At 40.0% G+C, this 12,988-nt stretch overlaps 1 protein-coding gene across 2 annotated transcripts in view; it reads left to right on the top strand.

Annotated features, from left to right (window-relative positions):
- tcerg1l (transcription elongation regulator 1 like) overlaps positions 1–12,988 on the top strand; it is a 636,404-nt gene that overhangs the window by 374,705 nt on the left and 248,711 nt on the right. For both annotated transcript variants that reach the window (XM_080205273.1, XM_080205274.1), the window contains exons 7-8: positions 6,002–6,093; positions 8,926–9,014. In XM_080205273.1, the coding sequence (XP_080061399.1) occupies positions 6,002–6,093; positions 8,926–9,014 (181 nt within the window). The remainder of the gene's footprint in view (positions 1–6,001; positions 6,094–8,925; positions 9,015–12,988) is intronic.

The raw sequence follows: 12,988 nt of genomic DNA, 5'->3' as shown, positions 1-12,988 counted from the left end.
CCATCCCGACCTGCCACGTTTCTGGCAGGTCAGGGTAGGGAGATGTGCATCGCCGGCCTTGTTCCAGGAACACATCCGCGTCTCCCAGAACTGACAAACAGCCACAGGCCAGACCATGCTGAATTTGTTTTTAACATGTTTTAAATGTCTTTTACATTTCATTATCGGGAACTTACCGGTGCACCAGGAGTACCTCATTCTGGTGTGGTTTAGAGTTGCTCCCCATGTTCAGGTAACTAACAGGAGACCCCTGCCAGAATGAAGGGAGGGCAATCAGGGTCCCCCAGGTGTTGGGCAGTGGAGGGGAACAGGGGAGGTGGTGCCCCCTAGGCAATAGGCATCTTGGCAGTGCCAGCCTGTGACCCTGGCACTACCCAAGGGGAAAAGTGCCCAAGTCCAGGGGGCACCTTGAAATTGCCTACCCGGCATCAGGCAGTGCCAAGGGGATGGAGCCTCTAGTGGGCAGGGCCTAGGAGTGATCGTGGGGGGTCCTGCTGCCACTCTGGATGGCGATCAGTCTGGAATGGAAGGTGGGCAGTGATTGAGGCGGGCTGGGGGGGAAGGGGTGGGGTGATCTGCCGGGGGGCCTGTCGAACATGGTGGGGGGGGGGGGGGGGCACGGGGGGGCGGTCTGAACTCAGGGTGGGATTCAGCAGGGATGGGAGTGTCTGCCAGGGTGAAGGGGTTGGGGGGCTGAACATCAGGGCGCTCCAGGGAATTATTGTGGGGGCCGCCATCAGGCCGTGGGGAGTGCTAGAGGGACAGCGCTACGGGGGTCCCAGACTGGCCCGTGATCGAGCTGGCTTGCAAGCAAGGAGTATGACGCACTGCACATGCGCAGAGTCCCAGAACTGTCAAACTGGCGGAAATAGGCCATGTCCCCCATTGAGATTCACGATTGAGACCTCTGCAGTGCACAGAGTGGGGAGATTCGAGTGAGAAATTGAACTGACAAAATAGTCGGGATCTAGAACAGTCTTCCCACCAATTCAGCGTTTTTGGGAGAATCGAGGCCCAGCTTTCTTAGGCTTTTCCTTCAGAAGGTCGACTATGGTGTCGCATTGATTCTGTTTTCGTATTATGAGACATGTCATCACTTTCTGTTGGTGCTAATTCTGGGAGACTATCCTGGCTTTTTTTTTGAAGATCAGTATGCAATTTTAACATGCACCTCAATAAACAGACAAGGCTGCATTTAATTGCCGATGCACAAATCGGTGTGCTTGCATGCGTGCAGTTCTCCACTGCTGCTGCACTGAAGTGTCAGCCCAATAGCCATGTTCAAATCCTGGAATTGGTTTCAAAACCCAACTTCCTGACCCAACGTCCAGGAATTAAACTGAGGTTAAAGGAATGATGTGCAGGTTAGGTTGACTGGCCATGTTAAATTGCCCCTTTGTGTCAGGGGACTAGTTAGGGTAAATGCATGGCATTATGGGGATAGGGCATGAGTGGGATTGTGGTCATGCAGACTCAATGGGCCAAATGGCCTCCTTCAGCGCTGTAGTATTTCATGGTTCTATGAAAGTAAAAAGCTTGCTTTCTCATTTCCTGTTTACATGTGCTGCAAATCACAATGCGAGGACAAAAGAACATTTATTTCATCATTTTAGATCCACTGTCAGTAGTTAATTAAACTCATTGGAGTATTTTGAAAGCCTTTCAGGTAACAGTAATTTTTAAGAAGTGCACAGATTGCTTATGCATAGAAACTGGTTGAAATTGTTCACCACAAACGAATGAGAGAGAGAGATGAGAAGAACCAGCACACGGGTGACTAGTGGTGTGAAACTGTGTACAAAATTGGCAGCTACATGGTGAAAAATATCCACGAAGAAACTGCTTAGGAAAACTAATCTTCATAAAGCCTTATCAGACCTTTTTGAAGCGGAATACATTGGGTATTAAGATATATTTTATACATGTTAAATGAGATTTGTGGTTATCGGCTCATTGCAGTGCAGAATAAAGCCTTTAACATTTTCCAGCAAATATTTATCATAAATCTATTTTGTCCACTGTAAATAGCAGGTCTCAAACTTCTGGGAGTTTTTGAACATCTTCCAAAAAATCCTACTGTTGGTCTTTCATCATTAATATTTGTATTGTTATCACAGTTCATCCGTGTGCACATAGAATTACAGATCCTGCATGTCCTGTTCTGAATCATTACATAATATTTATAATATTGTAATTAAATGTTTGCTTTTCAGCAGAGTAAATTATAAATCATTGGAACATTCAATAAATTAAAGGCTGGTGAGCCTGACATCAGTGGTGGGGAAGCTTTTAGAGAAGATACTGAGAGACAGGATATATGCACATCTGGTAGAAAATGAACTAGTTAGTGTCAAGCAGCATGGCTTTGGGCAGGGAAGGTCATGTCTCGCCAACTTGATTGAGGTTTTTGAAGAAGTGACAAAGACAACTGATGAGGGAAGGGCTCTGTATATAGTTTACATGGACTTAAGTAAGGCGTTTGATAAGGTCCCACATGGCAGACAGGTACAAAAACTAAAATCACATGGGATTTGGGGTGGGCTGGTGAGATGGACACAGGAGTGGCTTGGTCATAGAAAACAGAGAGTAATGGTGGAAGGATGCTTTTCAGAATGGAGATCTGTCGCAAGTGGTGTTCCACAGGGATCAGTGCTGGGACCTCTGTTGCTTGTAGTATATATAAATGATCTGGAGATAAATGGTGGTGGTGGGGGGAGTCAGATTAATATGTTTGTGGATGACATGAAGATTGATGGAGTTACTGATAGTGCCAGGGATTGTTGAAGGATACAACAAGCTATAGATTGGACGCTTGGGCACTGAAATGGCAGATGTTTCCTACGGTGGAAGTATCAATTAGAAGGGGGCACAGGTTTGAGGTGAGAGGGAGAAATGAGATGTGCGAGGGAAGTTTTTCACATAGGTAGTGTGGTGGGTTCCTGGAGCACGCTGCTAGAGGAGGTAGTGGAAGCAGCCACATTAGGAACACTTAAGAGGCATCTGGATGGGAACGAGAATAAGGAGGGAATATAGGAATACAGACCAAACAAGAGTAGAAAGTTTTCTTTTAGTTAGGGCAGCATGATCAGCACAGGCTTGGAGGGCTAAAGGGCCTGTTCCTGTGCTGTTCTTTTCTTTGTTCTTAAACATCCCAAATTTTATTTATCAACCATAGTCGAATTGTAATTTAATCTACTGGGGATTAAATTAGAGATGGATGACTGTCCTGCCAACCCTCTGTAGATGTGGGAAGAAAAATAGTCAATGTGAATAGTTCATGCAATTCTATTTAATACAATACTAATGTATATGATCTTCTCATTTTGGATTTCAAAATTGACCTTTTTGACTTTCTTGGTCAACAGATTTGGGTGTTTCATGTGATCTAGCCACAGAGCACCAGAGCTACAAATAATGAACAAATTCCAATGTGCTGAAACTGGTGCCTGTTGGACTTTAACCTGGTGTTGTAAGACTTCTTACTGTGCTTGCGACTAAGCCAGTGCTCTGTTCACTGAGTATTGAAACCAAGGGCTTGATGACTGTTAAGATAAAATGTATATTGCACTGATTAATATCAGAAAAATACTTTGAAAAATTTAGTTGCTGAATAACATTGAATAGAAATGCAGCGGTGAACAGATCTTTAGAATGTTTATTTATTTGCATTTTTTTTGAAGACACTGAGGTAAAATAAATTATCAATAAAAATCAGTAGAGGGGAATTCTTTGACCTCCCCACCACACATTTGTCATGGTAGGGTATCTTCTGTTCCCGAAACTGACAATGGAATTTCCCATTGACACCTCCACGTCGCTGGGAAACCCACGTGATATGTACCTTCGGCAGGACGAGTAGAACCCTGTCGGTGTGAACAGCCATAGAATTCCAGTCGTAATGAATGTGAGATATGTGGCAGATGGATACTTTATTTCTAAAACAAAAATAGGATTTCTACTTTCTACCATTACCTTTTGAAATACATGATTCACATTAAAACTGATAAATTAACAAGTTGAAGAGCTAAATTATCGTAATTTGGCATTCAATTATAGAGCTGTTCATTTTGTTTACTTGCATTTTGATTCGTTGATGACTATAAGAAAGGCTTTCTGAACATCTTGACGGTGGATGAGGCTTGTGTCAACAGTGAAATTCGAAACCAGATCTCTCCTTGGCAGTCTGTTGTTAGTGTCAGAACACATGATATGTTGCGACTGTTGCCAATTTTCTTGTTCTTTATGTGATTGCGATTCTATCAGAGTTTCTCTGTAAAGTTAAAATCACTGTTATTTTTGTTGAACTGACAAGTGAATATTATTGAACATATGTCTAATATGTTTTTTTCAAATAGTCGCTAAACCAAGCTTTATAAAATGGATGCCTTCCGAATAGGTAAAACCAAAAGTCAACAACAATTAATCAAACAACATAATCTATTACCAAACTGAAAATTAATCTCTCTGAAAGCTTAAATGGATCTCAAAGCAAACCTATAACTCTTACTAAGGCAGCATCATTTCTCTTTATAAGCGACTTTGAAAAAGGACTGCATGCAGCTGCTTACTACTCTTGTAAGCAATGTTCTAATCAACAATCATTTATCTCTGCTGAATAGGCTTAAATTTATGTTGACTAGGATTTTACATCAAAGTACTTTACATCACTTTAGATAATCCCATAATTGAAGATACAGTGAATACCACTGATTGCTAACGTACAAATATCCATAGGTTACATAAAGTTACAGTTCACTATTCCTGAGTAATAAATCATAATGAGTAATTTGTGTCTTTGAAATTACATCAAGGTGGAAGTGTACAAATATTTGAGCTAGTTGTCTGAAATTGCACTCTGTGTAACATTAGTGGAGCTGTTCTGCCATTTGAAATAGCAAGCAATGAAACTCAGAGCCTCCTGATTTACATAGAAAAACGGAGTCATGGAGGTTTACAGCATGGAAACAGGCCCATAGGCCAAACCTGTCCACACCTCCCAGTTTTTACCACTAAGTTAGTCCCAATTTCCTGTGCTGGCCCATATCCTTCTACACCAATCTTACCCACGTAAATGTATAAACACTTTTTAAAAAGACAAAATTGTATCCGCCTATACTATTACGTCTGATAGCTTGTTCCAGACACTCGCCACCCTCGGTGAAAAATTGCCCCACTGAATCCTTTTGTACCTCTCCCCTCTCACCTTAAACCTATGCCCTCTAGTTTTGTAGCTCGGAGGTTATGAGTTTATAGCAACAATTGCACCTGTGTGAATTCTTTTGTTCCTTCAATCTGTCCATCACGTTAGCCTATCTGAGACTGTGACCTTTGTATTGGCTAGTGCTGATTTATAGTAAATTTTAACCTGTCAAGATGTGGATTGAGATTAATCAAGATAATTTTATGCAGGAGTATTATGTTAAAAATATAAAATGAACTTTAATTCTGTTCATCTGGTTGTATTCATAAGTGCCCCATGTGCGACCCATCCCCCAAATTATGTATCACCACAATTTTGAAACAAATCCTTGGATTCTCTCATGCTTCTTTGATACTCTGAGCATGAATAGATTTTTTAAATTATGCTGTAAATTATTTTACAGATTAAAACCATAATAAGATTAGACATACATTACATCATGCATTCATCAATATGGTTACAATAATTAACAGTAATAAAATACTTGTTACAACACATGATGCATCCTTTGTACTAAACAGGAATATTGGAATTAAAATATAATTAAAGAACATAAGTGCAACATAGGGGACTGTTTACTGGGATTTGAATTATAATGAACAACTAGAGAAATAATAGGAACAGTTGAACTTGCATCAAGATATTATTAAAACATGACTCAAATAAATAGGAAAAAGACTTATCCATCTGTAAAGATACTTTATGTAGAGTGGGTATTTAATGTATCTTAAACTGTAAAGACTTTTAATTAATATGTGGGTTTTGGCTTTTAAATACAAAACTATTTATTTCTATTACTAGGCAAAGAACAAGCACCTTGCCAACAGTCTTGTACCCGATCTTCCAATGTGCTTTCAGAAGGGAAAACTGAGTCAGATGAAAATGGAGAAGAGGTTAGTTTTTAATTGTATTTTTGGTGTATGCATAAAAATTAATGCAAATTACATTTGAATATTTCAGATGAGCAAGACTGTTAGGTTTTGTTGATTAAGGAAAACAACAACTTTCATTTATGTAACACATCATGTGGCTTCCAAACACAGTTGGTGTGTTAAAAGCATTCACATTCGGTTAGTGCCATTGTGGGAGGAAACTGAGATTGATAAGGAAGACAATAAGGTGTAATCACTACCGGAGGATAAGTACAAGCTCCTCCCTTTCCACTGGATGCTCTCAATTCCAAGTTATTTTTATAATATTTTCTATCAGTTGTGATGTTAGTGTACCTTTAAGAGATTTTTTGTTAAATCATTTCACAGAGTCAGCTGATGTCATTTGTTGCCAGCTGGTCTGGAGATGTTCTTTTATTGCTGCTTAAACGTAAAAATAAATAAATTTATTTTTATTGGGATGTTAATAAATGCAATGTCAGGAGGAAGAATGTTTGCAGGTCAGGTGACAGGAGCTCTTTAATTTTTAATTTGGAGCTGCAGGTTTGAATTTTGGAAGAGGTGGATGCAGACTGAAAGCACTCTGTGTGTGTGTGTGTGTGTGTGTGTGTGTGTGTGTGTGTGTGTGTGTGTGTGTCTCTCTCTCTCTCTCTCCCTGGTTTTGGGAGGGTCTGCTGGTAAGACTGAAAGCCTTCCTGAAATAAAAAATCTGCCGCTGGTGGCTTGACCAGAGAATCTCCCGGGTCTGAGAAGCTGTTCCGACTTCAAACTGTTCTGAGTGTATCAAGAAAACTGCAGAATTCAACCAAAGGATTCAGTTCCGGTATCTCATGAGCATTAGTCTTTGCTGTGTTAAACCTGTGAAAAGGGTTTTGTCTAAAGGAAGTGTTGGATTTGATTGGAACATCTTAGATATATTTGTTAAGGGTTATACATTATTGTGGTTGTTTTTTGTTGTCTGCCGCATAGTCTGTTTTAACCCTTATATGGTGGACAAATAACTACAAGTAGACGTCTTATTAGTAATATTTATTTAAACCCCCACAATCAATAATCACCCACCCGACCAACAGTAAGTTATCTTACAGAAAAAAAAACTGAAGTTCAAGTCCAATATAAGACCTTGACTTAACCTTGCCTGACTGGCAAGTACCCAAGCAGGTATTGGCCTTTATCTGTGCGCTGGTCTCGGTAGTTATCTGCATAGTTTGGTCCTTTGGTCTGGTCTGGCACCCTAGCTCTGGTCTTCTTTCCTTCCTTCTCGGGTGTGGTGGCTGTCCTCGTGTTGGTCATTGCTGGCGATGCTCACCATTGTTGTAGCTCAATCGTGGGGTCAGAGAGAGAGAGATTCCTGGTTGTGCAGCACCCTTTATACTTCATTTGGTTTCGCACCCTTTTTGGCCATTGCCAATCAATTGATCAGGACTTGATTCCCCCAACGGCCATGTCTGTAGGTGCTGGAGGCACATAGGTCACATACCTCCCTCCTAAATGAGGGTTCACGGTACCCTTATGTCTGGTACACAACCCAGTGTGACTATAAAGTTCCTTTCATCCTGGAGATGACTCATATCCTGTTCATTCACTCGTCAGGGTTGCAGCCTGTTTGTCTCTGTCTTTAAACCGCAGCCTGTTGGTTCAGTTTCTTGCCCAATTGTCCCAGAATGCTTTACAAATTGCCATTTTAGATGGCTCGTTCGGCTGTAATTGATAAAAGTTATTGCTAATTTTCTTTCCATATATGTTAACTATATTCTTAAATAAACTTTCTTTGATAAAAGCTCACTCATGGGTTATTTGAATCATACCTGAGATGAACCATATCATGCTTATCCTAGACAAATTCAATGTGCAAAATTTCTGATCCAGGTGGACTCCATAAAACATTGTGGAGTTTCTGACCTGAACCATAATACAGTCCTCTCTTCTACTCTTGTATTGTAATAAATATTTTGCTTTAATATCTTCCTGAAATTGTGAGAAGGCTTTTACTAAGTTGATTCATGTACGTAGCAGATGCATCCCTACATTCAGAAGTTCAAATGAAGTGTTGATATTCGTTGTACATTCAGTGTCTCTGTTTTGCTTAATATTTATCTGGTAATAATGCTGTGTTTCTGCCTCTCATGAATTAAAGAAGTGATTTTACATTGACAGTGCAATAATATTTAAATGAAATATTTAGGCATATTCATCTACAAACTGCAGTAAGTAGATAATGACAATAATTTGTCATTAAAAAACAGCACAGTATAAGATTATTGCGCTTTGGCACACTGGTAAAAACAGTAAGAAATTTCAGCACCAGGTTAAAGTCCAACAGGTTTATTTGGTAGAAAAATCCATTAGTTGTCAGAGCGCTTGCTGCTCCTTCATCAGGTGATGAAATCTCACCTGACGAAGGAGCAGCAAGTGCTCCGAAAGCTAGTGGATTTTGCTATCAAATAAACCTGTTGGATTTTAACTGGTGATGTGAGACTTCTTACTGTGTTTACCTCAGTCCAATGCTGGCATCTCCACATCATGACTATCGCTGGTAAAAAGCCAGACAAGAGTATGCAAATTAAGGAAAAATGCTGACATCACAGCAGTTGTCTAAACAAATAGGTTTCAGTTTTAACATGTCACAATGGCGCTCACCCCAACAAAAATTGTTGTTTCATCCAATCTACGAATCTGTTGCAAGAAACAGGCTGTCATCTTAGACCATGACATTGCTGTATTCATTCCATTATCTTGAATCCAAGTTCACAGCAAGATTACAGTAAAGGCACTATATAAATGTAAGTTATTATTGTTGACATTTAAATATAGCTTTGTTTTATTTTAATTTAGAATGGTTCAAAGAAAGCGACTCGTGAGAAAGAAAGAGTACGCCACCAAACTAAGCCTGTTGCATCCACTCCTGTGCCAGGATCCCCTTGGTAGGTTCACTTACAACCACATTTTGAAAATGTAAAACCTGTTACCAATTCCTTTAAAGTGTTTAAATAGGTTCCAAACTTATCCATTTGGATATCTGAATTGCTAGTTTGTTTTTTTTTCAGCAGATTGACATGTAATTGAAGGCATTTTATTTTGAGTCAGTTACCAAATTGTGTATGTATTTATTTCTAAATTTCCTTTATCAGGATTTAGCCTGTGTTTACATGCCAACTGTGATGTTGAAATGAAGTAGTTTGACTATGCATCAATTTTGTTGTTAAGGCGTAACAGCTCAATCAGGGATCAGCGCCTGACCATTTTATTTTGGGATTAATTTAAGCATTGACAACAGAGCTGCAATTCACAAGGAGACTAAACTAATGAGTCCAATTTGCCTCTACCTTGCTCCCAAAAATCACCCTGGAAAATAGTCTGTCTGTGGAGGAAATAGAATATAAACTCTTGCCTGCCAATTTAATCTAAATGGCTCTGAACACTGCACTGGTGGCGATCAGGGAGAGAAGAGGGCAGCTTTGCAGGGTTGGGAGGGAAGGGGCGACTCTGCAATGATGGGACGGGAAGAGGGAAATACTGCAGAGGTTGTGATCGGGGATGGGGGAAACTGCAGCTCTACCTATAGGGACAATCAGCAGGGGAGGGAGACCAACTTAGGGAACAACCGAAGCTGTGGGTGGGGTGGGGGGGATCCACTGGGAGTTTGGAGCTTCGGGGAATGGTACCCCAAGAGTCAGCGGCTGGCTGCAAGGGCGAGCTCATGATCCATCCTCTGCCAGCATCCTGGCACTTTTTTTTGCATTAAGTGCTATAAGGTTATGACTTGCAGCTCACTGAAATAAACGGTGCAATTTTCTCCTGTTTTCTCACCCATTCGGTACTCAGAATATCTGTTGTAAGATTGTGTCCTGACTGTGGTTCAAGGTCAGACTGGTCTTTAAAAAATACCTCTAATCGTTATACCCGAGATTTGTTTTGGACACTATCAGTCTCAGTGGACAAACTGATATTGTCAAGAAAATCTTTATTGTGACTATAAAAAATAAGTTCACTGTTTCTGTACAAGTTGCAAGATCCTGTTACTATTTCATTCTTCCTAATAGAGGTCATTTCCTTTTTGTGATGTCATTTATTTGGAACTGGCCAGGTGACAACAATTACAAATCCTTTTGCCAGAGGCTGAAGCGTTTTTACAAAGCCAGTAACTATTCGTTCCCCATCATCATAGAAAAAAAATCCTTTATCCTTGGACCATACAATTGATTCATCCCAACCTAAATAAATAAAGATACCTTAGGGTCAAACCAACCCACTATTCTTGTACTCATCATTCTTCAAACCAGTACATTCCAAATACATGGGTGGTCAATAATGGATTATCAGCAATGTGTCATTAAACAATTCTGCCAGTCTGCCTATCTATTGTAATCCACTTTGTCTGTTGTTGTGATTCACATAGAGAACAATAACTTCTTAAAAAAAAAATTCAAGCTTCCAGTCAATAACTGAAAGAATGACACAACAGATTTCACATTTTAAAACTTTTACTGTAACAACTTACTAAAAACACTTTTTTAGTAAGTTAAACACTATTTTAAACACTACGACAAAACACTATTTTCTTTTCATAGGCAACTTACATTTTAAACTACAGAGGGATATTCCCCCCCGCCCTTGTACTTGTTAGAGATCAAACATTCACCACAGTTCATTTAGCAAACAGTCCATAGTTGCACCCAACTGCCAATAGACTTCTATATTCCCATTCTGCTGAGTAATAATCAAGTGATGATTTCTGTGTGGTTACTTCAGTTTTTCAAGAAGTCATTACATTCACCACCAGCAGTAAAACCTGTTCTGATGATTCTTATCCCAGCTGGCCATGCCAAATCTTCCAGCATCATTAGTTGATTGCAGGATATGTCTTGACTAGAGACCATCTCCTCTGGCTGTGGTAGCTCATAAGTAGAACACCCTTTCTCTTTCTACCATCCACGTAGAACCTTTGTTTGTCTGTGATATTCATTGCCCTCTTCTCCATACAATGAGAAACACATAACATAGAAATGCTCATAAGCTATCCTTCATCCCAACTCCCTTTGATTTTAGAAATAAATGGACAGCGTACACCTTAACTGTTTACAAACCTGTAATTTTACAACTTTCTGGGATCTGGGAGACTCAGATCACGTCTACTCATAGCAAACTCCAAGGTTGCTGCCATTGTCTCCAAGGGTAAATATATTTCACAATTCTTTCCGTAATACAATCTAACATGTCCCATTATCTCTAACAGTCAAGCCCTCCAAGATTACTGTCAGACAGTCTTCAGGATATTATCCCTTTTCTTTCATCCTAAATTTAAAGCCACGTTTCTAAAATACAATAATCTTTTAAACTTCACAATTGTACCACCATTCTTTCCAAAGTGCACTGCACAAACATTCTGACCCATGTTTGAATAATGCAACCATCCTGGCCTCGTGGAGTAGAAAAAATACAAAGTGTACAGATGCCGGAGTGTGACGACTAGGGAATTTTCACTGTAATTTCATTACGGTGTTAATGTAAACCTATACTAATAAATAGATAAACTAGAAGAGAAAGTCAGAACCTTGGTCAGACAGCGTGGATTGTAGCTGGTTTAAAAATCCATGAACAGCTCTAACACTTCTCCAGTTGCAGATTCTTTTTCCATTACTGATGAAGCAATTGCTGGTGTATTTCATAAGGAAATCTGCTTATGTAGTATTGAACTAATAAACCCCAATTAATGCAATTATGAAAACAAATTAAGATCTGCAACCAGCAAACAAAAACATTTGATTTTACCTTACTATAAAGCTATTGCCAGAAAAAGCTTCAAATAGTTGATAAGATGACTTTAAAACATTGATTGGAATTCTCCGTCTCTTTGCTAGTGACAGGGTCCTCTGGTCCTGCTGGCAGTGCACCCCCACCACGCATTTCCTAGTGGCGTGAGGTGGCTATATTTGGAAACGCCATTGACAGCAGCAGGACCAGGAATCCTGCCACCAGCAAATGGCGTGCTGCCTTTCTCTGCCGAGAAACCTGCTGATGGGAGGCCAGAGAATTCTAGCCACTATTTCAGACCCAGAATGTAACCAAATCAGGAGTATACGTAAACTCTGGCCTGTAGAACTCCTTTAATGCTGAAAATCGCAGCAGTTCTGATAGCATAAATGGAGAGAGAATAGAGCCAGCTCTGACGAGAGGTCATCCTGACTTGAAACATTGATTTGCTGCTCTCTCCATAGATGCCATCAGACCTGCTGAGCTTTTCCGGCATTTTCTGCCTTTGTTTCAGACTCCAGCTACCGCACAGTATTTTGTTTTTATCCTTTAATGCTGATATCCTTCCAAAGGGACTAGCAGTGCCCAGGCTTTGCATTTCGTGTTGTTCTAGATCCAGTAATGTGTGCCATGTGCACTCACCATATTTTCATGCCTAGGTTTGGGCACAAGAAGGGACTTCCCTGATGGAGCAATCTGTCAGTAGAACTGGGAGAACAACACCATGTGATTGCACCTGCAGCCCATCTAGATTCTGTTTCTCCTTTGAGAAAGTTATGGTTAGTCTGTCGTTTAAACTTGTTTCCTTTCATTGATACTGCAAATGAATGGTATGTGAGCTATTTCATTCAAAAGTCAAATTTTATTGAAGTAGTTAAATAGAAAGAGGGTAGATACAGCATATATCACAGTGAGTGTATTGATGTGTTTTTTCATTTATCACAAACCAACATTTGTGTTTCTGATTCCATGCCAAAGAATTAGGTTCTGTGTGATGCCTGAAGCTGTGCTTAGAAACCACAAAGTCTGATTGCTTGAAGACCATTGATCACAAAGGCATACATAAATTGAATCTGTAGTTTCCAGTTATTGATCTGCAACATTTTCCTTCAGGAAGCAAAGTTTGGACATTAATGTATCAAAA

This window comes from Carcharhinus amblyrhynchos, chromosome 17 (assembly GCF_965287045.1).
Source record: "Carcharhinus amblyrhynchos chromosome 17, sCarAmb.v2.hapA, whole genome shotgun sequence".
Taxonomy (NCBI): domain Eukaryota; kingdom Metazoa; phylum Chordata; class Chondrichthyes; order Carcharhiniformes; family Carcharhinidae; genus Carcharhinus; species Carcharhinus amblyrhynchos.
Note: the sequence above shows the minus strand (reverse complement) of the source record. Positions and strands in the feature narration are given on the sequence as shown.